This window comes from Balaenoptera physalus, assembly GCF_965194825.1.
Source record: "Balaenoptera physalus genome assembly, chromosome: 2".
NCBI classification, from domain to species: Eukaryota; Metazoa; Chordata; class Mammalia; order Artiodactyla; family Balaenopteridae; genus Balaenoptera; species Balaenoptera physalus.
The window spans coordinates 149,899,320-149,926,750 of record NC_138883.1 but is presented as its reverse complement, the minus strand read 5'-3'; the positions used below and the strand labels follow the sequence as shown (position 1 = coordinate 149,926,750).

At 47.1% G+C, this 27,431-nt stretch overlaps 1 protein-coding gene across 6 annotated transcripts in view; it reads right to left on the bottom strand.

Moving 5' to 3' along the window:
* PCSK6 (proprotein convertase subtilisin/kexin type 6) overlaps nucleotides 1-27,431 on the bottom strand; it is a gene marked incomplete at its 5' end in the record, with an annotated part of 193,450 nt that overhangs the window by 33,427 nt on the left and 132,592 nt on the right. For all 6 annotated transcript variants that reach the window (XM_082448595.1, XM_082448594.1, XM_082448596.1 and 3 more), the window contains 2 exons: nucleotides 22,148-22,284; nucleotides 26,002-26,190. In XM_082448595.1, the coding sequence (XP_082304721.1) occupies nucleotides 22,148-22,284; nucleotides 26,002-26,190 (326 nt within the window). The remainder of the gene's footprint in view (nucleotides 1-22,147; nucleotides 22,285-26,001; nucleotides 26,191-27,431) is intronic.

Below are 27,431 nucleotides of genomic sequence, written 5' to 3'. Positions count from 1 at the left end.
TAAAAACAAACTGAAAATGGGTTGAAATAAAGATATTTTGGAATAAATCCAAGCAGAGCAAATTCATGGCCAGCAGACCAGCATGATAAGAAATGGTGAAGGAAGTTCTTTAGGCAGAAGGAAAATGGTCGCAGATGAAAATCTGGATCTACAGGAAAGTACAGAGTACCAGAAATGGTGACCATGTAGGTAAATATAAGAGTAGCTTTATTTTTTCTCTTAATTTCTTTAAAAGACAACGACTGTCTTTAAAGCAAAAATATCCCTGCAAGATGGAGTTTGTAATGTGTATAGAAGTAACATATAGCACACAACTACAGCAGAAAGTGGGGAGGAGTATTAACTCCAAGTCTACTGCGACAATCACAAAATAGGCTAAAAATCCTAAAGGAAATAAGATGGAATATTCAAAAATATTTAATCCAAAAAAAGACAGGAAAAGAGGAACTTTTAAAAAATACCATTGGATTTAGTTTGTTAATATTGAACTTGGGATTTTCCTATTTACGTTCCCAAGTGACACTGGCTGAAAAGTCTCCATTCTCATTGTGGGCTGTTGGGAGTTGGTATCAAGGATACTCAGGCTTCATCAAATTAACTGGGGACTCTTTTTCCCTCTTTTTCTACCTTCTGGAAGAGTCTGTGGAATATTGACATTACATTTCTTCCATTTAAATGTTTAGGAGAATCTGCCAGTGCATCTATCCAGCCCTGAGTTTCCTTTTAAATTATAGGATCAATTTCTTTAATCACACAATTTTTTGTTTCTTCTTGTGTCAATTTTGCTGTTACATTATTTTTGGTCATTTCACTTAACATTTCATTTTTTTGGTCACAAAGTTGTTTATAATATCTTCTTATAATAACTTTGATGTATACAGGATCTATAGTAACATTCTTCTTTTTCATTCGTGACATTATATACAGATGACCCTTGAACAACACAGGGGTCTGGGGTGCCAACCCCCATGTATAACTTTACAGCCAGCCCTGCATCTGCAGATTCAACCAACCACAGACTGCGTTGGACTGTAGTTCTTATTTACTGAAAAAAAAAAAAAAATCTGCATCTAAGTGGGCCTGCACAGTTCAAACCTGTGCTGTCCAAGGGTCAACTACATTCTCAGGTTTTTCCTTGACCAGTCTTCCCAGAGGTTTATCAATTTTATTAGTGTCTTCAAAGGGCCAACTCAGGGCTTTTGTCAATTCTCTCTATGTAGGTTTGTTTTCTATTTCATTGATTTCTGCTAGTTTAAAAATTCCTTTTTCCTGCTGTCTTTGAGTTTATGTTGCTGGTCATTTTCTACCATCAATTTTTTTTTTTTTAACATCTTTATTGGAGTATATATAATTGCTTTACAATATTGTGTTAGTTTCTGCTGTATAACAAAGTGAATCAGCTATACATATACATACATCTCCATATCTCCTCCCTATTGTATCTCCCTCCCACCCTCCCTATCCCACCCCTCTAGGTGGACACAAAGCACCTACCATCAATCTTTAGCCCTTCTTCTTTTCTAACACATGCAGTTGGGAACATACATTCCTCTCTCATCTCTACTTCACCTGCATTACCTGTTTGGATATGCAGTATTTTTATTATCATCCAGTTCCAAAGATACCCTATTAAATTATTATCCTTTTTTTAAAATAAATTTATTTATTTCATTTATTTATTTTTGGCTGTGTTGGGTGTTTGTTGCTGCACACGGGCCTTCTGTAGTTTCAGCAGGCGGGGGATACTGTTCATTGTGGTGCGCGGGCTTCTCATTGTGGTCGCTTCTCTTGTTGTGGAGCACAGGCTCTAGGCGCATGGGCTTCAGTAGTTGTGGCACATGGGCTCAGTAGTTGTGGCTCGTGGGCTCTAGAGCGCAGGCTCAGTACTTGTGGCACATGGGCTTAGTTGCTCCGTGGCATGTGGGATCTTCCCAGACCAGGGCTCGAACCTGTGTCCCCTGCATTGGCAGGTGGATTCTTAGCCACTGTGCCACCAGGGAAGTCCCTCCCTATTAAATTATGATTATTTTCCTTTGACACATGAGTTGTTTAGAAGTATTTTTTAACTATCAAATGTATGGGCTTTTTCTAGTTATCTTTTAAGTTTTGATTTCTTACCTGTAATCTCAGAGGGCAGGGCTTATATACTACCAATCCTTGGAAATACTCTGAAGTTTGCCAAATGGCCTATTACGTGGCCAATTTTCATGAATAATCCACCTGTGATTGAAAGGCGAGTGTATTCTTTGGTTGTTGGGTGTAGGTCCATTGGTTAGACCTAAATTGTCAACTGTGAAGTTCAAATCTTCTCTTTCTACTGATTTTTGTTATTTTGTCTATCAAATATATTTGAGGTATGCTAAATCTCCCATCTTGTGTGTGAGTCTGTCTTTTTCTCTTTGGAGTTTTAACAAATTTTTGCATTATGTATTTCGAGGCCACGCTAGAATTGAACCAAATCTTTTATCAACGTGCAGTGACCCTCTTCAGCTTTGGGACTGCTTTTCGCCGTAACATTTCTGTTTGTCTGATGTTAACGTAACTACATCAGCTTTCTTTGGTTAGCATTTGCTTGGTCTATCTTTTCCCATCCACTTTATTTTTAACTTTGCAGTTTTCTTATATTTTAGATATTGTTCTTACATATAGTTCCATCAGACTGTCTTAGCAGGAAGAAGGCAGCATAATTAAACTAGGATAATCCAGTAAGGCTTTAATAAAGAGACTGTTTACAGAGGTGTCAGCAGAGCAAAACACAGCCACAAGGGACGATGGAGTTCCCCGGGGCTAGAAACAGAAGGGGTGTTTAGCCCATAAGTGTACAATAGTCTACCGGCAAGGGGAGGGTGGGTCTGTGACCCCGAGGGGTGCTGGAGGGATAAATAACTTTGAAAGAAACATCTCCTTCCTCCTTCCATTCTCCTGCTGGAGTTTCCCCCTGGCTGAATTCCACCACCAGCCACAGGCAGAGAGTCTGTGGATAGACCAGCCTCAGACAGAGTGGGGCAGACAGGAGTGGACAGGGGTCTGGTAGGTAAATCAAATATGCCCGGCACAACAGCAAACACATGTAAAAAATCTAATCTGATAATCTTTGTCTTCTAAATGAAGCAATCTATTTACCTTTATTGAAACTATCAATACGGCTGGACTTATTTTCACAACTTGTTTTGTATATTTTAGTTGTTTTGCTAGTTGTCCTGTTCTTGGTCTTTCTGTTGCCAGATGCAGTAGCCCACAACATCTCTTAACATTTCGATTTTGTCTTTGTTTTGGGGTAATTCGTTAGCAGTTTATGAAAAATATTTACCTTATACTAAAAAAAAAACCCCAAATCAAACAGATTCTGAAAAAGATCAAATCACAAACTGGGAATAAAAAAAGAATTATCGAAATTCTGGAAAAGAAATTTAAGATTATCTTAAAAATATATATAAGTCAAATAACAGACCAGAAAAAATATTTATAGGAGCTATGACCCGGAAAGGGTTATTACATTTGTATTTTACATGAAGTACCTATTAGCTTAATAACAATACTGACTATTCTCTGGACAAAAAGAGAAAGGGCAATTAAAAACACACACACACTTTGTACACAAACATTTGGAAAAGTGTTCACCCTCCTTAGTAATTATCACAACGCAAATTAAGGAAAGATATCATTTATCTCCTCGAGAGCTGGCAAGTGAGTGCCTACTTGTGCCTGATGAAGTTGTATGTTGGTTCAACCATTTTGAAAAGCAAATTAGTAAAATGTATCCAGCGCAGGTATATTTGTGGTTTCCACCACTTATTTATCCTAGTAATTTTACTTCTGGTGAACGATCCCAAGAAAATAATTTTAAATTTAGGAGAAAGCTTTCTGCACTAAGCTGTCTGTTTATAATAGCAAAAACTCCAGAAAACAATCTACGCGTCCCAATGATAGAGGGATGCCTAAATAAATGATGGTATTTCTACTTGGCGAAGTATTACAAAAATACATAAAATGCTGCTCACAAAGGATATAAAATGACATGAAAAAGCGCTTGATATGCAAGTAACAGAAAGAAATACAAAGTTATGTACGCAGCACGGTTGGAACGCAGTAAAACGTCAAGACGAAAAAACACCAAGTGGAAATATAGACATATTGAACATGATGTGCTTCTGAAAATAACAAAGTCAAATGTTCAAACATTAAATGCACTTACATATTCTTGGCGCAGGGGGTGGGGGGGGGGATCTGGCTGCCAGAATGCTGACCAGTGCAGGTGCACCTTTGTACCTGATGCAACAGTGGAGAACCTGAGGGAGGGGTTTCAGGAGAGCTCTTCCTCTTTCCATACATTTTATTTTTCATCTTCATCAACATTTTGCATTTATTTGCAAAAATGAAATATTAAAGAAGAAACTCATCTCTTTGTTACATCCACGACCAGGCGAGACATAGGGTGATGAACAAAGCCACAACTCACGTACGTGCACCTGAACAAGCAGGGTGTCACGCTTCCTTTCCTCCTGAACTAGGAGACTTTGGGCAACAGCACCACTATAACAGTCCCCTGAAAGAGCAGAAGGGAGGCAACGAGACCAACTAAAACACTGAGTCCTTTCGAAGCAAATGGGGTAAAAAATGGAACTTTCGGACAACCGTGTGTATGGTGCCTGGAAACCTCCCGGAGTCCTCAGTTCTTTCCAGGAAGCGGGAGCGATTCTCCATTATCACACTTTCCAGAAATGAGAGTTTAGTGACAAACTTGGAAGCCAGCACAGAAGGCACATGCTTGAAATCTAAGCTGCCAGTATGAGATAAATTGAGCCATCAAACACAGATTGCAAAATCTCCATTCTTCTTTTGGAAGTGAAGTCTAGCTCAAAGCAGATGTCAATTCAACCGTGGTCAATAACACCAGCAAGAAAATGAGAACAGCTATGCTCTCAGGAGGAGGAAGTGTATGAAAGAGCTACTGAACAGAAATCAAGTGATAAATGGTATATTTCCTGCCATATCAATAAACACAGGATGTCACAGTCATCAACGACTGCAGCCCTCCAACGTGAGTCAGTGAGCCCTGAGGAAACTCAGGGCTGAAAAGAATACTTGCCATCTAGCAGCCATCAGACTGCAGCCACTCCCTGCGGTGAGCCCTAAGGAAACTCAGGATGTGAAAATACAGGATACTGGCCCCAGATAGCTGAGGTGCACATCAAAGGAACGATTTCAGTGAGCCCAGACTCTTGCATCTTCCCATACATAGACAAGCGCTAAATTCCTTAACTTGAGATATCTGGCTTTCTTTATTTAACAATAATTTTTTGACTTTCCCAATTACCTGCTCTTTGTTGCAAAATTCCTATGTATCTTGGCTCCCCCCTCGCCCCGTCGGAGCAGTTTCTCAGAGTTATCGGAAACACTGTCTCCTGGGCTGCAGTCCTCATTTTGCCCCAAATACAACTTAACTCGCAGGTCTCACGTTGTGCATTTTTTAAAGTCAACACAAGAAACCATGGAACGTTTTATGATGAAAAAAGGGAAAGAACAGTCACACCGGAGAGACTAATTTCTACCTCTTTTAACTGATTATTAAACGGGTAACTGAGTGTGCATAGCTGAAAACACTTGATTCAAATTATATGAGCTCTTGATTTAAACAAGGTTCAGGGCTGCGGGTACCTTCATTCCCTCCATCATCCAACACCTGCTCATTATAGCCACGTTCCAAGGGCTGAGCGCTGGGGAGAGAGGAGAGACCACATCCTGCACTTCCTGTAGTGCAGAATCACACCCAACCAGTTCTAATGGGATGCCCGTGATGACCCACCCCTCACAGTAGTTCACGGGGATTACTGAAGCGCACACTTAGTCTGCCACTGACCACATGCTTTAGGCAACATTCTCTAGAGAGCAAGCACTGCGGCAAAGCCCAGGGTCTGAGGCTTCACCGGGAGGTGCAGTCCTGGGGCAACAGGAGTGCAGAGGAGGGGCGGCCAGGAAGGGGGAAACAAGCACCAGCAACTTCAAACCAAAGCAGCAGGTTGCTAGGCCAGGGGAGGTCTTCCGAATGGGCCTTGTGGGGCATGTGGGAAGGATGTAGGCCTTTCTCTCGGCTATCTCTGGGCAAACCTCCCGTGCACTCCCAGGTGTCTTACCTGCCCCTCCACGTGGCTAGATGCTGGTGTGAACTAAAATATCACCTGCCATATCAGTGAACAAAGGATGTTGCAGCCATCAAGCCATGACATTACAGCCACCCTGACGTGAGCCCTGAGGAAACTCAGATGGAGACAAACGGGCTGCCCACTGCCACCCTCAGCCACTGCAGCCACCCACAACGGTGCACCCTAAGGGGACTCAGGATGGAGAAAAGCAGGATACTGGCCCCAGATAGCTGAGGTGCATATCAAAGGAATGACTTCAGGGAGCCCAGGATCTTGCATCTTTCTATACACAGAATAGCACTAAATTCCTTAACTTGAGATGTCTGGTTTTCTTTTAAAGATTTTTTTTTGGATGTGGACTATTTTTAAAGTCTTTATTGAATTTTTTACAATATTGCTTCTGTTTTATGTTTTGTTTTTTTGGCTCGAGGCATGTGGGATCTTAGCTCCCTGGCCAGGGATCGAACCTGCACCCCCTGCATTGGAAGGCGAAGTCTTAGCCACTGGACTGCCAGGGAAGTCCCTGGTTTTCTTTAATTAACAATAGTCTTCTGATGTTTTGACTACTTCGTTGCAAAAACTCCTCTACATCCTGGCTTCCCCCTTGCCTCTTCCGAGCAGTCCCTCAGAACTATCTGCAAGGCTATGTCCCAGGCTTAAGTCCTCAGCTTTGCCAGCCAAGTAAAACATAACTCTCAACTTTTAGGTTGTGCATTTTTTTTTCAGTCGACACTGGGAAGCCTGGATTTCACATGTCACTTGGAAGTGGAGAGAAAAGTTACAGCCTCCTCACGTCCTCTTGGGTTTGATTGGCCCCCTATGGCCAACGCAGCTCCTACCTGTGTGGGAACAAGGCAGCTGTGCCCTAGCTGAGCCTTCACCTCGGTGGAGGCTGGGGGAGCTGACGTGAGGCCAGACCTCTCCACTGGGCAAGAGGCGAGGCCCCAAGGCAGTGGGGCTGAGGCAACCTGGGGAGCACACGGCGGGTGCGGTGTGAGATGTAGGGAGTAAAGTGTAATCAACACACAGGATTCAATGCAGAAGGCATGAACTACCACGAGTAAAGTTCGAAAAGAATGACATCCCTGGGCTTTCTTTGGTCCCTTTCCTTCCATTCAAGGGAGCATAGCAGCTTGCTAAGGCAGAAATGCAGAACGTGACACAGAAGAGAGAGCGTAACACTGAGAGTTATCAGTCAGTGCTTTAGATGTTTCAGCTCATATCCCTAAAACCTCAAAATTCCTCACCAAGTATCTGTTCATATAAAATCTACATTTGAACCTCACCCAGGCCTGTGATGCAGATACTATTATTCGCGTCACACACGTGCAGGAAGGGAGGTTCCAGAGCCAGGTTCCAGAACCAGGTTCCAGAACCAGGCCAGAAAGTGGCCTGGCAGGAACTCAGATCACACCTGCCAGGCTCTGCTCTGGGCTCACCCCACGCAGGGTCCCCAGGCCTGAATGCTGTGCCTGACTCCGGGCTCTGCGGAGCCTGGTCTCCCTCTCGCCACCCGCTTCTCACAGACTCTGCCTCCTCTCAGTCAGGTCAGCGTGAATGGGGCGCAGGCTCCAGCTTCGTAACTCGCCTGGGCCCCTGCAGCTTTACTCCGCACGTTTTGGCAAACACACCAAATGCTGCCCGGACCGCTTTGATCTTGCCCCGGCTTCACCTTTCAGGTTTGGGGGAAGGAGAAACCCAAAGATGGGATTCCACGGAAGGGAGCCGGTGGAGTCAGGTGCTCTGGGCCAGCTCCAAAGAAAGCCAAGGCGTGTGGGAACATCTTCCATGGCTCTGCCCCGGGACTCACTGCATGCACACAGAGCCACTCAGGGCCAGGGCAGTTCGCTGTGTATTATCTGCTCACAGCAGTTTCAAAACCAAGCTGTGAGCAAATTTTTGCTTCTTTTGTTTGGAAAAAAATGTTGCTTAAGAAGAAGAAAGGATAGAAATGGACCTGCTGAGCTCCAAACTTGAAAGAATTGGCTGGATGGCAACCCAGCATGTCCTCAGCACAGCACCCCTGGATTCTGTTGTTTCCAAATTCCTGGGCTCTCCAGAATCACAGCCAGTTTAATCTTCTTCAGAGGTGTGGAGACAGGTCTCTACCTGTTCCCTCTGGGCTGGAGCTTTCCCGGAGGGAAAATGGACCCGTTCCCAAAGGCTGCGGTTAGAACCTAATATATGTGAGAAGAGGGGGAAAAGGGACTGAGCTTCCATGACAACCCATTCCGTGCCAGGTCAGGCTGGAAATATTCATTCCCATTAGGTGCCCAAACATGCCCATGAGGGAGTTATTATCACTCACAAGGCCTCCTAGGCAGTAGTCGGTGGAGCTGGAACTGGGACCCAGGCCTTTTTACGCCTATATTCAGGCTCTCTATACCAGGTCATGCTGTGGCCCTACCTGCAGAATGCCAGGCACATTCTCGGCTTTGTTTTGTAATCCCCGGAACTTCCGCTTGTTTGCTTGTTATCCTGATATTTACCTTCCTGTCTCTGTTTTAATTTGTACTTTCTTCTATTACTGCAAAGATTAAATAGCTTTTGTTTACTGGTTGTCATTTTTCTTCATGAATTGCTCTTTCAAGCTCTTTGCCTATTTTTCTACTGGGATGCTTCACATGTTTCTTAGCGATCTGTGAGACTTCTTAGTGATTCCTTACACATTAAGGCTATAATGGTATAAACCTCTGTTTGCAATCATCTAACCATGGGATTTGAGATGAAGAAGGTGTCTGCCTGTGTATGGAATTTTTTATACCAAATACTGTCTTAATTATCCCCCTTGGAAAAATGACTTTTTAGCATATTGAGAATTCAAATGATGACTGTTTACTGATTAGCAAGATTTAGTAAAGAAAAAAAAAAGTAGTTTGATTTCGTAAATAAGCAGTTAAACCAATGGCGATTAGACCTTACTCCTCCAAGTGGGTCTTGGAAAGAAATAAACCAATGAAATAAGAGCCCCTGATTGTGCTGTCTGGTCCTTGGGGAGGGACCAAGGCTCTGCTCAGGAGGGCTGGCTACTGGGATAAAAAGGAGTTTTGGGGTTGGGGGCAGAGCACTTTGTAAGGTCTGAGTCTAGGTCACAACTGAATGTATCCACCTTAAAGTATACTCATCCCAAAAAAAGGCCTTTACCTAAAGAGGTAAAATTGTCATTATATGCAGATGACATGATATTATATATAGAAAACCCTAAAGACGACACACAAAACTACTAAAACTGATAAACGAATTCAGCAAGGTAGCAGGATACAAGATTAACATACAGAAATCGGTTGCGTTTCTTTACACTAACAATGAAATAGAGAGGGAACGTTAAAAAAAAAAAACCCTTTTAAAATTGCATCAAAAAAATAAAATACTTGGGAATAAACCTGACCAAGGAGGTGAAAGAATTATATGCTGAGAACTATAAAACATTAATAAAAGAAATTTAAGATGATTCAAAGAAATGGAAATATATCCCATGTTCTTGGATTGGAAGAATTAACAATGTTAAAATGGCCATACTATCCAAAGCAATCTACAGAGTTAATGCTATCCCTATCAAATTATCCGTGACATTTTTCACAGAACTAGAACAAATAATCCTAAAATTTATATGGAACCATAAAAGACCCAGAATTGCCAAAGCAATCCTGAGAAAGAAGAACAAAGCAGGAGGAACAACTCTCCCAGACCTCAGACAATACTACAAAGCTACAGTAATCAAAACTGCATGGTACTGGCACAAAAACAGACATATGGATCAACAGAACAGAATAGAGCACCAAGAAATAAACCCACGCACCTACGGTCAATTAATCTTTGACAAAGGAGGCAAGATTATACAATGGGGAAAAGAAAGTCTCCACAGCAAGTGGTGTTGGGAAAGCTGGATGCATGCAAATCAATGAAGTTAGAACACACCCTCCCACCATACACAAAAATAAACTCAAAATGGCTTAAAGTCTTAAATATTAGACATGACACCATAAAACTCCTAGAAGAGAACATAGGCAAAACATTCTCTGACATAAATTGGACCAATGTTTTCTTAGGTGAGTCTCCCAAGGCAATAGAAATGAAAGTAAAAACAAACAAATGGGAGCTAATCAAACTTACAAGGGCTTTTGCACAGCAAAGGAAACCATAAACAAAACAAAAAGACAACCTACAGACTGGGAGAAAATATTTGGAAATGATGCAACCGACAAGGGCTTAATTTCCAAAATATACAAGCAGCTCATACAACTCAATAACAAAAAAACAAATAACCCAATCAAAAAAGGGGAGAAGACCTAAACAGACATTTCTCCAAAGAAGACATACAGATGGCCAACAGGCACATGAAAAGATGCTCAACATCACTAATTATTAGAGAAATGCAAATCAAAACTACAGTGAGGTACTACCTCACACCAGTCGGAATGGTCATTATTAAAAAGTCTACAAATGCTGGAGAGGGTGTGGAGAAAAAGGAACCCTCCTACACTGTTAGTGGGAATGTAAATTGGTGCAGCCACTATGGAAAACAGTATGGAGGTTCCTCAAAAACTAAAAACAGAACTACCATATTACCCAGCAATCCCACTCCTGGGCATATACCCAGACAAAACTGTAATTCGAAAAGATACATGCACCCCTATGTTCATAGCAGCACTATTCACAACAGCCAAGACATGGAAACAACCTAAATGTCCCTTGATGCTTGAATGGATAAAGAAGATGTGGTACATATGTATGATGGACTATTACTCAGCTATAAAAAAGAATGAAATAATGCCATTTGCAGCAACATGGATGGACCTAGAGATTATCTCACTAAATGGAGTAAGTCAGAAAGAGAGACAAATACCATATGATCTCACTTATATGTGGAATCTAAAATATGACACAAATGAACTTATCTACGAAACAGAAACAGACTCACAGACATAGAGAACAGACTTGTGGTTGCCAAGGGGGGAAGCGGGTCACGGAGGGATGGAGTGGGTGTCTGAATCACTTTGCTGTACAGCAGAAATTAACACAACATTGTAAATGAACTATATTTTAATAAAATAAATTAAAAAAAAAAAAAGAAAGAAAGTCCTCTACCTATACAATTGCCAATATGCAGGGGTGTGCTGGGCCGGCTCATATTGACTTAATACAGCTGACTGTTAACACTTTCAAGACTGTTGTGAATGGGTTCTTAACATAACTATTATTAAAAATTAAACTACATAAAATTATGATTAAATTATATTGAGAACAAAGGTAACAAATATTCAGAAATCACCACTTCCTAATTACTTTATCTTGTCATTTCCTATACTCTGGGCGTTATTTACATCTATTCTGTCTACATGATGGAAATACTCTCTACTAGTGGCCTGTGCGTCTCCTTCCAACTCTATCTTCAGAGTCAACACCTTGGTAGCTTGAAATCGGTCATGGTGGGAGAATTTATACGTGGAAATGGACAAATGCAACAAATAAGGACTTCATTTATTGTTGATTTTCTAGACTGAAAGTGACAGAGATAATGTTAATAACAGATTAAACTTAAAAGTGTGTTGTGTTTATAGTCATTACACTGGGAGTGGCATAAAAAATTATGAAAATATTCTTCCAGTTTTTGAAAAGTATTATCCCATTCAGCAAAAAAGTTGCCTGTGTTGTTGACAAATGAATGAAGTTCAGACCTATATTTATGTCGCAAAGACAGCTGCTCATCAACTACATCCATAGGTTGGCCATGGATAAGAGAGTTTGGTGAAAATTTTATTGATTGATTGATTGATGCATGCATGCCACACCTTGTGGCATGTGGGATCTTAGTTCCCTTAGTTCTTGAACCTGTGCCCCCTGCAGTGGAAGCACAGAGTCTTAACCACTGTACTTCCAGGGAAGTCCCTGGTGAAAATTAATGAAAGCATTCTCTGAGTATCGATGGGCTACATGGAATTTACAGTATGAAGAGGGCATATTTTATTTTTATTTGTAAATCTTGTTCTACACGTACTTTGTGTCAGTAGTTTATAATAAACGTATGTGATATATAGACATACATAATTTCCCCCCAGAGCACTGGTAAGTTGTTAAACACTTACCGTCACATGGGACAATATGGTTCCATGTGTGGGAAAATGGGGCCTGGATGGGATGCCTCAAAAAATACCCAAATAAACAGGCCTCTTCATCACCAAGTAACAGAGCACGTACTCAATTCAACTGCAACATGTAAACAGGCTACAGCCACAGCCTGTTTTTGTAAAGCTCTGTTAGAATACAGTAGGCGCTTCATTTACATATTTTCTGTGGTTGTTTTTGCACTAAAATGGCAGAGTTGTTGTTGTCACAGAGACCAGAAAGCCCTTCACAGAGAAAGTTTGCAGTCCTTGGGCTACAGATAAGTGAAAAAGACCATCCGCGAATGACTCAAGTTTGTACAAAATATTTTATAAATATTCTTCTAATTTTAATATTATGGTATTTTTTGCCAAACAGAAGTTTCTAATTTTATGGGTATAAATCTACCAAGATAATGATTTCCTTTCCAAATGGTGAGCCAATTGTCAATATCTTTTATTCAACGCTTTATTCTTTCCCCGCCAGATTGAAATGTTACACTTAGTGTGTCTACACGGCTCTATTTGTGGACTATCTATTCTGGTCCCCTTGACTCATCTGTCTATTCTGGCACCAATAGTTATTATAGTTTAAAAATATGTTAAATATCTGCATTTAATTCTTTCAGAATTTCTCTCCCTAGCCTCACTCTTCCAGAGAACTTTATAATCATTCAGTCGAGCTCCCCACATCCCTTAATTTCATGGTGATATTTGCTGGGAGTGTTATAAAACGGTAGATTTGCTAAGAATGGATTAATCAATGATACTGAAGCCAGGCACAGAGTGTATAGGAAAAATCCTTAAAGATCGATAACTATCTATCCTAAGTGCCTATTGTGTTTCAAGAGCTCTGGTGGGTTAAAAAAATAAAGGACCATGCCCACACCTGTCAATCATAGTGAGGTCTCAGAAGTCAAGTGCTCCCTGGAGCCTCAGGCCAGGTGAGGCAGCCTCTCAGGAGAAGGGCTTCCTAGGAGCCCTGACCCTCATGCACAGCAGATGCTCCTGGTACCAGGCAACTGTCAGCCTTTGTTATTTCATTTGATTTGTATCTTCTAATTGCAACACTTTAAAGTAAAAAACCCAACTACAAATATCCTAAAGCCAGACACGTGAAAAGCACTGGCCACAGGGCTAAAGAGGAAAACATCCACGGAGGGTGCCTGCCAGGTGCACCTTGGGTGGGTGCGTGGGGACTCACCCACCGGGAGGGATGGAGTGGGCCGGGCCTGTCTGTGCAGAAGCACACCTGACTCCAGGCTGCGCCCTTACGCTAGGTGAGCTCCGTCAGGCTCTACGTGGGGCTTGAACCAGCTTCCTCTCCCACAGAAGGAGGATAAAAACACACAGTAATTGCCATGAGGAGTAAGCTTCATAACACTGAGCACCTCACATGTGCCGCTTCATTTAATCCTCCCAACAACCCTATGCAGAGGAGGCCTCGAGGCTCAGCGGGAGGAGTGACCCGTCCAGGGCCACTGCTGGTGAGATGCAGGACAGGGGTCTGCTGAGCAAGCTGGCTCCAGGGCTCAACTGCTAGGCTGTGCTGGTTCTTTAGAAACAAGCAAACACACACACACACGTGCATACCCACCACACCCACACATGCACGCGCACACACATAGGTGAATGCACACACATGCACGTACACACCCACATGTATACAGATAACTTACCTATGGGCACACATATACACACATACGATACCCACTCCCATACGTGCAGGCACATACACACGCACTTGCACACACAGAGTTTGGGACCCTGCCTTATTCCTTCATCGATTTTAGACTGACTGAGAGTAAGAAAGTCCAAAGAAACTAGTTCTTCAGTGGCGTACTGAACATTTTTTTTTTCACACTTGTGGAGAATTGAGGTGTATTTGCTCTAAAGCACCTACATCTTTATTTTATTTAATTGTGCAAACCCAATCTGCATAATAGTTTTTCCTTCTGACCACTTTGGAAGAGATGTTCCCCATACATGTATTTTAAAAAACTTTTCATGATGTGAATTTTCAAATAAACACAAAACAGAGAAAACAGTACAATGAATTCCCAACGTCCCAACAATCATGGACATTTGGCCCGTCCTACTTCGTCTGTTCATGCCCTCCCCATCCTCCACTTTCCCATCCTACACCCCTGGAGTGTTCTAAAGCTAATCCTAGACATCACTAACATTTCACTTGTAAATACTATGGTGTGTATCGCTAGCAATAAGACGTTTTTATTTTCATAAACCTTAATTCCTTATCGGCTAGGACTCTGTTTAAGATGCCCTGATTCTATATGGACTTTTAGCAATGAGATATAACACCCAGTGCCTAATGGAAAATACATAAGCACTCATTATCATCATATTCCTCTCGTTCCTTCAATGAGAGTCTGGAAATGCTATGGAAACCAAGAGAAACCTGGCACATGTGGGTTGCTGCTCTTTTGGAAACAGAGAAGATAAGAGAAAAAAAGAGAAATTTTAATTGAGGAGAAAAAGTGAATTCCCTGAGTTCAGGAGAACAACAGGATTTTTTTAAATGCCATCAATTGTCTCAGAAAGTCTATTTATTATGATGTGAATGCCAAGTACGTAAGACTAACTCCTGTTGGGGCCCTTAAATAAGATATCTGGTGCTGATCACAGAAAGAGGATTGGAAGGATGCTTGATTATGCTTCCCATTTAAACATCGATGGCTCCTGACTCCTCCTCGCAGGGGAAGTGCAGGCCCTGCACAGAGAGAAACCACAGCCCCAGCAAAGTCTCCATGTGGGGCGCCGAGCGGGGTGCTCGGGGGTGCATAGGGGAGGGAGGAAGAAGCACGTTTCAGCCCTGTGCCTGCCCAGCGGACTCAGCGCGTAGCCGGCAAGTGTGTGAATGAGTGAGAAGACCAAGGGAGGACATCCCGGTGCTGCTCAAAGCTGGGCCGATCCCAGCCGAGCAGGGAGGACCCACAGCCTCACGCATGTGCAGGGGTGCCTGCAGGAGCCCCAGGTCACAGCGGTGCTGGGGGCCTCCCCGCACCCAGATGCGGAGCAGTGTGCACACCTGGGCCGGGAGGCTGGCCTGACGCCGGCAGGCGTACAGGCTTTGCCTTGTGCCCCAGGTGTGATCACCAACATGAGCTCGAGGTGAGGAGGGCGGATGGGGAGGTCCCGCCCCTCAATTACTGGGCCCGGGTCATCACGTCCGAGTGACCCCCTGAGGAAAGTTTGTCCATCCTCATCTTAAAGGGGAAGAGGCCCAGCACTGGGGCCAGATGTCGTTATGTATGAGTTTGCATCCCTCCCAAATGCATATGCTGAAATCCGACCCCCAGCCTTTGGGAGGTGATTAGGTCATGAGGGGGGCTCCTCAGGAATGAGATTAGTGCCCTCACGAAAGAGATCCCAGAGCGCTAGCGAGCTCTCCCTCTGCCCTGTGAGGACACAAGGAGAAGGTGGCCGTCTGCAACCTGGAACAGGCCCCCACTAGAACCCGACCATGCTGGCCCCTGATCTTGGGCTTCCAGCCTCCAGACTGTGAGAGAGACATGCCTGTTGTTGATAAACACCCCAGTCTATGACACTCTGCTATAGCAGCCCGAACAACGACAACAGCGATTCAGGAAAGCAGGGGCACCAGGAGCCGACCCCAGGCCTGCCCCAGGCAGATGCAGGAGAATGAAGCACACGTTTCCCAAAGAATTGGAACTTTCTGCATTCAGTGCCCAAGCTGAAAAGCTAGAGCATTCGAGATGGAAACTTTGTAAAATGCAGCCACTCTTCCCTGAGAGATGTTCTGCAGGATGGGACCCCTGCTCTGCTCTGCTCTGACGGTGCTGTCGGCGGCTTGCGGTGCTGGGCCTGGCCTCTCTCTATGTGATGGTGGTGTGGCCTGTGGGGGAGGTGTTGGGGGAGGGGGTTCGGCCAGCCTACCTGCCTCTGGGGTGCCCTCCCCACCACACCTGAGCCCAGCCCTGCTCCCCCAGCGAGCGGCAAGGCAAGGTCCTAGTAGCCCCAAGTTGGGACTGATTAGATTTCAATAAAGGTGCGCTGAACATGGATGGGAATGATTGAAACACCACTTGCAAAGGCAACCCGGCTGTGAAGCAGGATTTGTACTCAGTCCCATCCCTAACTTGCCTCCGGAGGAGCGTAATCCCAGGAGAAGACACACCCTCTCCTTGGCCCAGGAACTGAAGAGAAAAACGAATGAGTAATCTGCTCCTCAGTTGTAAAAAAAAGAGTTTTAAAACTAACAACATAAACCAGGCTCAGTGTGACAGGAGGTGAGTACTGCTTGAGGGAGCGTGTCATTCAGACAACTTAGTTACTCAGTAAGCCCCGGGTCTTATCTCAGATTTTAGAGCACTCTCACCCAGCATACCACTGGAACTGAATTGGCTTTCTTTTTTTTAAGCAATTACGATGCAGAGATTTGAGGGGGACTGAAATGAACAGAGACGCAGCCCCGCACCCCAGGACCCATTCTTGGAATCACTGCAGAGGAAGGACAGGGGCCGTGCTTTCTGAGGGCAGTGACCGTGTGTTGTTGCTTTATTCCTGGCACCGAGGCCAACGGAGACCCGGTACCTACAGGCCACCTTGAGCTGACAACCAGGGAGGGAACGACATGCCCACTGGGACCCATCACAGCCTCGGCACCAACAGCATCTCGAAGGCCTGCATTTCTACTGGGCTTCAGGGTCTGCGTCAGGGGGAAACCCTAGTCTTCTGTGTCACCTTCGCAGGCTGAGGTCCCACCAGACTGAGCTGCACGGTTCAGGGTCTGGTTGCCACAGTCCTTACTCTCTCCCTCCCACCCCCATCTACGTGCAGAGACGCCGATGGAGCCAACGCAGACTTCGGCTGCGCTCGGGGAGGAGGTGCTAGGTAGTGCCTGAACGGCTGAGCAGGTGGCTGAACGGGCGGCCGAGACGGGGAGCCCGACCTCGTCCTGCCCGGGAAGCAGGGCACGTGGTTTGTCAACAGCCACTGGCTACCAGTTTCCACAAGGCTGCCTCAGGAATGGTGTTTCTACAGGGTGGAGCTCAGACAAATGAACCCACCCCAGGGGCTGCTGTAGGAGCAAGAAGACCCTCTACGACAGCACTGAAGGAAGGGTCCCCGCCCCCCAGAGTCCAGCAGGTCACAGAAGGTCAGAGCTAGAAGGTACCAGGGGGTGTGCATTCTGCGCCGGTCTCAACCGGCCCAGGCCCAGACGCCACCCACACTCAGGGAGGGAGACGGCCTGTTTCAGGACTGAATTCGGGGTTGCCCCACGCTCCGCTAAGCCTGTGTCCTCTGCAGCAGGCAGCGCGTCGGTCACGGGGTGATCACCCCGTCCTCGTCCGTTCACCAAACATCTTCTGCGTCCATTACCAGCCATGCAGCAGGAGGCACTGGGGACACAGCAGCCGCCGGAGGACCAGACTCCAGAGAGCAAATGTCAGCAGGACAAAGGCAGAGCCAGCGCGTGCGGTGCAGGCCAGAGGCGGGGAGCGGATGGGCAGGGTGGGGTGGCGGGGAGGTGCACGGCACGCAATTCCGCGCTGCACCGAAGCAGCCCCCAGCTTGGCACGTGCACCCGTGTGGAATCGTTACGGAAACAGATTCCCTTCCGGCGCCCACATCCTGCAGGCACAGGGTCACCCCACTCACCCCTGGGGGAGCCCGTCCACACGCGTGGCTTTCAAGACACGCCATTTGCTCACAGCACTGAAATGTGTGCACCCGACCTCCAGGTCCACTTCTCTACCTGGATATGTCACAGACACCTTCAAACTGAGCTCCTGATCCTTCCCCCAGCACCCACTCCCCCACGATGCAATCTAGGAAATTGCACTCCCTTCTCCCGATGCACAGGACAAACCTCCAGAGTCCTCAGGGCCCCCTCTCCTCTCGGAACCCACATCAGATCTGTCAGCATGTCCTCTTGACTCTACTTTAGGAACCAGCTGCTTTCAATACCTCCACTGCTGCCCCCCAGCCCCAGTCAGGGTCACCTTCACCTCACACTGTGATGGCCTCCTAACTGCCCCCTACCGCCTCTGCCCTCTCCCCACTCAGTCACTCTGATCCAGCTGTCAGAGTGACCCTGTCCACATGGTGGTTCAGACCATCTCTCTCCTCTGCTCACAATCTCTCCAGGGCGTCCCACCAACAACAATCCTGACGACAGCCCACAAAGCTCGGCGCAGTCCGGCCTTGCCGCGTCTCGGCCACCACCGGGCACACTGCATCACCACCTGCGTGTCGACAAAACCCCAGGGGGAGCGCTAGACGAGGAGACCCGGGGTCTCCTAGGCGTCTGCCTGCTCCGCTCCCACCCAGCCCCACAGTAGGCTGTCTGGAGCTGGGTCTGGAAGAGGAGTGGGGTCCGGACAGGCCAGAGAGCGCGGAGGAGCCATCCAGGCCAGCGAGGCCCCTCCCAGGATGTGGACGTACCACACAGGCCATGGCCAGGAGAGCAACCAGCTCGGCTCCACGTCCCAGCCGAGGATGCTGAGGTCCAGAGAGGAGCCTGGACCTACTAAGTGCTGAGAAACATGAACACCCACGAGGCTCATCCCGCGCTTCCAACAGGCAGGCTGGCTGTGGCGTGTGGATGCACAGCCTTTGCTGCTCCCCTGCGCGAGTGGCCAGTGTGGTGCCGGCTGGCGCGGGGACTCTGCCTCTGCCCGTGGCGCAGGGGACGCAGCCGGCCTGACAAGCCGACCCTTGCCCTTTAATAGGGCCGATGCACTCTGGGGCTTTTAAAGGACTACTTGAGGAGCGTCTAGTTTTAAAAGACGTCAATTTCAAGTGATTTAAAATTTTAAGTTTTTGTATTTTCAGAATTTGTTCCACTAATGTATTGCATAATAGTGATTATTTTAAAGGCAGAAAGTGATTTGGGGGGCGCATGGGGGACCTCGGAGACGACTTGATCACTTAAAGTCAATTTTTTTGCGTAAAGCAAGTCAATGCTCCTCTCTCTTCCCCGATTAAAAAAAAAAAATCCGTGAAACTGTTTTACAGAGAATCAGAAAAGAACCAGGGCAGAGGAAGGGTTTAGGGTCATCAAAAAGAAGAGCATGTCTGCAGAGAAGGCCGCAGGGAACAGCTGATCAGAGAAAACAAAGCTCGGGTAAAACTGTTCCACAGACAAGCCAGACTGGAGAACAGTCCCCGCACTCCACCAGGAACCTGACAGAGGGACTTTGGTAGAGCTCAGCACCTCGGTGGTGACTACAGGACAAGACATCACAGTTGCCTGCTTTTCCTTCCTGGTGTATGTACCCTGTCACCTAGATCAACGCCTGGCCAGTAACAGGCATTTAATAAAGATCGGTTAAACAGACGATTATTAGCTAAGAGTTATGAAAGGGAGCAAAAATTACCAGAGAAGTAAACAATCTGAAAATATTTTAAAAACCATTCCATTTACAATAGCATCAAAAAGAATAAACTACCTAGGAACAAATATAACCAAGGAAGTAGACTGAAAACTACAAAATACTGCTGAAAGAAACCCTAAATAAATGGAAAGACATCTGTGTCCACGGATGGGAAAACTTCATGATGTTAAGACAGCGATACTCTTCAAGCTGACCCACAGATTCAGCAAAATCTCTATCAAAATTCCAACTACCCTTTTTACAGAAATGAACAAGCTGATCCTATAATTCATATGGAATTGCAAGGGACCCCGAATAGCCAAACCAATTTTGAAAAAGAAAAAGTCAGAGGACCCACATATCCCTGATTTCAAAACTTACTACAAACCTTCAGTAATCAAAACAGTGTGTTACTGACATAGGGAGAGACCTATGGACCAGTGGAATAGAGCTGGGAGCCCAGAAACAAGCTTATACATTTATAGCCAATTGATTTTAGACCAGGTGTCAAAACCATTCACTGGGGAAAGAATAGTATTTTCAACAAATGGTGCTGGGACAACAGGACAGCCACGTGCAAATGAATGAATTTGGACTCTTACCTCATGCTACACACAAAAAGTAATTAAAAATGGATCCGAGTCCTAAACGTATAGAGCTAAAACTATAAAACTCTTAGAAGAAAACATAGGTTTTGGGACTTCCCTGGTGGTGCAGAGGTTAAGAATCCGCCTGCCAATGCAGGGGACACGGGTTCGAGCCCTGGTCCAGGACGATCCCACATGCCACGGAGCAACTAAGCCCGTGTGCCACAACTATGGAAGCTGGAGTGCCTAGAGCCTATGCTCTGCAACAAAAGAAGCCACCGCAATGAGAAGCCCACACACCACAACAAAGAGTAGCCCCCACTCTCCGCAACTAGAGAAAGCCCGTGTGCAGCAATGAAGACCCAATGCAGCCAAACATAAATAAATAAAATAAAGTAAATTAAAAAAAAAACCAACATAGGTTTCAATCTTCATGGCCTCAGATTAGGCAATGGTTTCTTAAATATGATGTTAAAAGTGAAGCAAAACTAGAAAAAATAAACTGAATTTCATCAAAATAAAAAACCTGGGCTTCCCTGGTGGCGCAGTGGTTAAGAATCCGCCTGCCAATGCAGGGGACATGGGTTCGAGCCCTGGTCAGGGAAGATCCCACATGCCACGGAGCAACTAAGCCTGTGCGCCACAACTACTGAGCCTGCGCTCTAGAGCCTGCGAGCCACAGCTACTGAAGCCCGCGTGCCTAGAGCCGGTGCTCTGCAACAAGAGAAGCCACCTCAATGAGAAGCCCGCGCACTGCAATTAAGAGTAGCTCCCACTTGCCACAACTAGAGAAAGTCGGTGCGCACCAACGAAGACCCAATGCAGCCAAAAATAAATAAATGAAATAATTAAAAAAAGAAACAAAACTTTTGTGCACCAAAGGGCACTATCAATAAAGTGAAAGAAAACCCCACATAATGGGAGAAAAAATTTGCAAATCATATTATCTGATAAGGGTCTAGTATCCAGAATATTTAAAGAACTCTTACTCAACTCTTGTTGTATGATTATAACTCAATAATAAAAGACAAATAATCTAATTTAAAGGTGGGCAAAAGACTTGAATAGACATGTCTCCAAAGAAGATATAAAATGCCAAGAAGCACATGAAAAGATGGTCAACATCACTAATCATAAGGGAAATGAAAATCAAAACCACAATGAGATACCACTTCTCATCCACTAGGATGGTTATAATTAAAAAAAAGTGCTGGCAGAGAAATTAAAATCCTCATATCTTGCTGACAGAAATGTAAAATGGTCTGGCCACTGTGAAACAGTTCGGCAGTTCCTCAAAAAGTTAAACACAGTTACCATATGACCTAGCAATTACACTCCTAGGTATACAGCCAAAAGAACTGAAAACACATGTCCACACAGAAACTTGTACATGGACGTTCATAATAGCTATAAAGTAGAAACAACCCACCTGTCCATCAACTGATGAATGAATAAACAAAATGTGGGAGAGTATTTAGTCATATAAAGGAAAGAAGCACTGACACCTGCTACAGTACGGACGAACCTTGAAAACATCAAGCTAAATGAAAGAAGCCAGTCACAAAAGGTCACGTGTTGTATGATTCCATTTATATGAAACGTCCAGAAGAGGCAAATCCAGAAATAGAAAATAGGTGAGGAGTTGCTAAGGGCTGGGAGGGGTGGGGGATGAGGGCGACCGTTTAATGGGTACTGGGATTTCCCTCTGGCGTGATGACAAAGTTCTGGAATTAGATCTTGGTGACGGCTGCACAACATTGTGAATGCACTGAAAGCCATGGAATCCTACACTTAAAAACAATTTGAGCAGTGACATTTATATTATGTAAATTTTACCTCCAAGAAAAAACACCACCAAAGAATGATCCAGGTACTGTAGTTGAATAAAAGTCTAGAGTTAACAAAAGGATTGAAATACAAAAGTTGCTGGGACTTTCCCAAGACCCACTGACCTTGCTTCTCTGGGTTGCGGACCTGGGACGGCATGTCCTGGATTTCCAGGGTCCATTCCCCCTCGGCCTTCTCTCCCCAACAGTGCACGGTCATGAACTCCCAGTTTGTAAAGCCTTCGTTGGAATGATCCAGCAACCTGCAATCGGAAACGTGGGGTCAGAACACAGGGTCCCCGAAGGGATGGTGGCCGGGGTGAGCAGCCCACCGAGGGCTCTCCTGCCTGGGAATTATGCCCAGGTGACTGCACAGCTGGCTGAAGTGCCCCCCAGGGCAGAAGGGGGCTGGCCTGTGGCTGGCCTGAAGGTGCGGGAGACGCTGATGCCGTCAGGCCCTGGCTGTGCAGCACAGCCCTGCACGGCACCTTCACCTCTGTGACCGCACTGGGTCTCCAAACACTCTGAAAGGAAGGCAGTCAGGCTGCACAGGTGCTGCCAGCATAAGGCAGGGGCTGGGTCAGCGGTGGGCTCCTCCCCCCACCCTAATTCGCAGATGAGAGGCCCCGGGAGTAGGGATCTTCTGCAGGTACCCCCTCCAGTGACTGGCTGAGCTGGAATGCCCTCAAGGGCATTTTGACTCCTGTCCTGGGTTCTCTCCATCACCAACAAACGCCCCCATGTTCCATCCCAGGAGGGATCCTACAGAGCCCGTGACCCCCAGTTCCTGGATGGAGGCTGGGCCACACCATCCTTCCCCCAGAGCCACAAGGTCATCACAAAGGAGGCCTTTCTAAAATGCTGGTTTATGGAACGAAGGAATCTTTCACATTTGTCTGAGAGCCAGCTCTTGTGGTTCTTCTCCAGAAGATACAAGTAAGAAAAAATGAACAACTACTCAAACTTGTGGGAAAGATGTTGTCCCTTAATCTCCAGGGCTTAGCAGGTTTCCACAGCTGCATTTGGGGGAGGGAACGCAACAGGCCTGGTGGTTTTCCACTGCGGGCAGGAGGCACCCCTGGGCGCTCCTCCCATGGCCCGTGTCCCCTGCAGGTGCAAGAGCCCCCTCGGTCCTTCCAGACTGGAAGAAGGTCCTTCCTGTTGGACCTTCGGCCCCGGTCCATTTTCTCACACTTGGTTCAGGCAGAAGCAGGGAGCAACTCATGGACACCCTCCCCCTGCAGCACCCAGGGCCCCTCAGTCTCTGTAGAAGGAACAATTCTGGACTCTTCCTTCACGGCCTAATTTTCTATCTCTATTTTGGAATAACAATTTTTTAATGTAGAGGTTCTTTACTGTTCATCAGAAATTCAGATATATGTTTTGTGTGATGTCAGATTCAATTCCCACTTGGGGGTTCTCCAAACATCCATTGTACAAAAATGTTTATCAAGGAAATGTGCTTTGCGTGGAGAACAGTGCGGGGAGGGGAAAACCTCTACTTTCTTCTAAGAAACCACAAAGGTCAAGGCTGATCTTCACACACGATGCCAGACTGAATCTAAGGCACTGGGGACAGAACAAAGACAAGCTCTTTCAAGGGCTGAGGTACTTAAGACGTCAGCTTACTCGGAGCGAAAAACACCTGGAAACCCGAAAAAAGCTTCTGAATTAAGCAAGATGTGAAATAAAGTAGAAGGTAATCAATCCTGCACTTGATCTTAGCCAAAAGGCCGAGAAGCGATTGGATCCTAAAACACAAATTCTTGGTATAGTCACACAATCTGCCTTGGAAAAAACCAAATTCCCAAGACTCAGATGACGGCCCCAGTGGCTGCGGTTGGGTTGAACATGCTTGATGGCGCTGGCTCAGCGTGACCCAGGGAGTGGGCAGCTGTGAACCAGGTGAGCTCAGCAGTGCCCGCTCTCTCATTCCAGGGGCTCCAACCCTGGGCCTGGGCAGAGGAATGGAAGTTAGGAAGGGATGAACACAGAGCCGGGTGCTGTAAGGTTTCTGCTGACGGGTAGGCAAGTGTAAGCAGGATGGGAGCACAGCCAGCCCCTGAGCCAGGGACCATGCCAGTATTTCCACCTGTATCATCACATCCAGTTCTTGTAATACTCTTAACTGTGACGGAGGGGTCACAGGACGTTTCCAGAGCTGAGGAGCAGTGGCCAGCTCCCATGTGCCCCACTGGGAGGTGAAGGAGCAGGTTGTGAGCTCAGACCTCTGGGCTCCAGAGCCCACGCCGGCCCTCCCTGGTCACTGCGGCCCCCACCCCAAGCCTCCCCGTGCTCAAGGTCAACGCAGACCACCATTTGGGGTCTGCGCCCAGCTCCTGCCTCAGATTCAAGGGTTGCCAACTTGGATGCCTCTAGGCATCTGGCCTGGAGCAAACGGGGGTCCAGCGAGGTGACCTCACGAGAGCCTGGGCACGAGCAGCCCACGCCCGGCCTCAGTGCTGGTGCAAGGACAGGGCCCTGGGGTGCTCTAGTGAGTATTTGCCCTGGAACGTGAGCCCAGTATTGGACAGCTTCCAATTTTTCAAGAAGCACTAGAAATTTGGACTTTTAAAGGAAATCTCTAAAAGTTCTGATTAATAGTAACAGCAACTCTGGTTGCAAAATAGCACAAAGCTGCAGCTTGCCAGCCGGCACCCTCAAAATACTCATGCGCATGGTGGTCTCCCACGTGCAGAGGGTGGCCCGGGCCTACCTTCAGAGGGGAGATGCCACCTGTCACTCTTGTGCTATGAGGGGGGAGCCCAGCAGGGGCCAAGCTTGGTGCCCAAGCCGTGGGAGCTGATGAAGCCAGGGTCTGGTCTCCAGGTGTGTCCAGCGCACTGAGGACAAGCCCAGGGCTGGGCCCACAGTCTCCTGCCACAGAGGGACCGGGCTGCTGGGGAGGCAGGGGGCGGCGAGGAGGACACAGCACACTCCCCTCTCTCTGATGGAGGCTGACTGCCTCTCTCCGTGTCATGCAGAGCAGCCGGGGACAGAGGGGCATCAAGAGAAAGGGCCCCTCCTGCCTGGTCCTGTCTGGAGGCTGTCACTCACCCCCATTTCTGAATCCTGCAGCCCCAAGAAGGGCTGCAGCCCTGGGCAGGGGACCCAAACGAGGCCAGGGGGCCCAGGCGGAGCACGCAGGCAGCGGGGGCTGCGGTCCAGCAGGCAGGGCAGTCTCAGGGTGCGTCCCAAGGGGTACTGGGCACGACTGCCAGTTCTGCTTTTCAAGAAAAGCGGGAAATGCTGATTTGTCCGTGAAAACTTTTTTCTCCTTCTGCCTCGTAGCTGGAAGGAGCCGGAAAAGGAGGCCCAGGCCCCTCTAGCCTCCCCCGAGCTCCCGATACCACTTCACTCTGATGACCTGCAAGTCACATAAATGCAGCAAAGCGCTTCTTCTTGTCTCGAAATCTGTCGAAGAAATGACTCCACAGCCTTGCACAAACCGGGCACCACAAACTGTACACCGGGCTCCAAGAGTTCAGAGCCCCCCTCTCAGAGCATCTGCTCCACAGGGACCGTCCTAGTGCATCGGCAAGACCTCCGCAGAGAGAAGCCTCCTAACACCTGTGCGTCTCCCTCAGAGCCTCCTGCCCGTGCAGGCTCTACCCCAGGACACAAAACAGTGCTCCTCTGACATGCGTTCTCCCTTAAAATGCAGAATGAATACGATAAAAATGATCTCCAAGGACCTCAGCAATGAAGTCATAGCCAGAATTCCATGCATTTCTCCACTAAGCAACGAAACAACCACAAACCTTTGTCACTACTTACTGCCTGAAATGGAGAGTTTCCCAGGGCGGCTTTGAAGGGCAGTTTGCAGGAGGCTATTTTTTCAGGTTTGTTGGGTCTACGTGTGAGTGTCTTCAAGAGACAGAAACAGCTAGACCCCCAGCGTGCCGGGTGCCTTGCAGGGCCATGTGACCTTGAGGTGAGCCCAGCTCCCGCCCCGGCCCCCCAGGCCAGCCTGGATTTACCTCTTTGCCAAAAGCTGAGACTTGGTCCCTGAGGGAGAAATCAAGTGGATCTGCAGGTCCCCTCGGCGTGGGTGGGAGACGGTGATTCGGGCCACCACGTGCTCCAGGTAGCCCACACGCTGGTCGGAGTGGTCGGCGCAGGCAGTGGTCAGGGCGCTGGTCCTCAGCGTCTGCACCACGGGGATGCTCCTGGTGGAGGAGGGAGGGGCTTAGTACTTGGCACCTGAAGCCCTAAGTCGCGCACGAAGGGGACGGAGCCAGGCCTCCCGGCCGCAGCCCCTTGGTCTCACACTCAGAAGTGCCTGTCGGGGTTACATCACCTGCCCAGAAGAGGTTTATCGTTCTGGAATTTGCTTAGAGACATTTAAAGAATGTCTTCTTGTGCAGACTCGGCTAACGTACCCACGGATCCGCCCCCTCGGTGCCCTAACCCTTTGGCCAGCTCATCTCCTCAACGCCTGGGGTCTGCAAGGCTTTAAAACCCCAGCACTTCTGTCTCAAAGACTGGCCTTGAAGATATAAGTCGTGATGCTGAATGATAACAACAGCAAACATTTCCTGAGTTGGCTGTGTGCCGGACACCAGCCCCTGTTGTGAGAATTCACGAGGACCGACCCGTTTGATCCAGAGAGAGATCGAGGACCATGCCCGAGGTCACAGAGCTACTGAGAGGCAGAGCTGGGGTTTGAGGCTCTGAGTCCCCAGAGGTGCCCAGCTTGTGTGGACCCACACTCGTGTTCAAGAAACCAGGAAAGAGGAGACGGACAAGGGACCCAGGGCCAGACCTGGCCTCTGGTGCTGAATGCACTGGTCGAGGCCACAGTGACTGGACAGGAGATGGTCTGCTCCGGACCGTCTGCTTGAAGGCTGGGGGCCCCTTCCTCCCCCGCCCCGTGAAGGCAGTGGATGACAGTTCTCTGTACAAACTCAGGGGAGCTTTATCATCTGGGGTGGAATCTGAGGACAGGCACCAAGCCCCAGTCATTCAAGACTCAGTCCCACCAGGATTTTCTCACATGCTCCCCAGATGGAGCAGACAAGCCTGCACACGACGCTGCTGCAGAGCCCCGGCCGGGCCACCCTCTGAGTCTGCACCACCGCGGGTCACCCTAATGGTCTGTAAACTGAACAAAGGCCACCCTCCGCCCAGCAGCACAGGAATAATTCCCCACCGCTTGGCCAGCGCTCTGTTTATTATGGGGAGCACTTTTCCCATTATGCCCGACTTCCCTCTAGGGAGGCGCGGGGCTCGCAGCGTGGGTTCAGCATCTCATGAATTACGTCGCTTGGCTCGACTGGGCCCGAGTCATAAAAAACAATCAAAACACTTATAAACAGTGATGTAATTCCCTCAGAGACTCTCTAAATATTTGAAAACATGATTTGCATACATCCTAAATTGATTTAGAGATGCTGAGTTCTTCCATTGC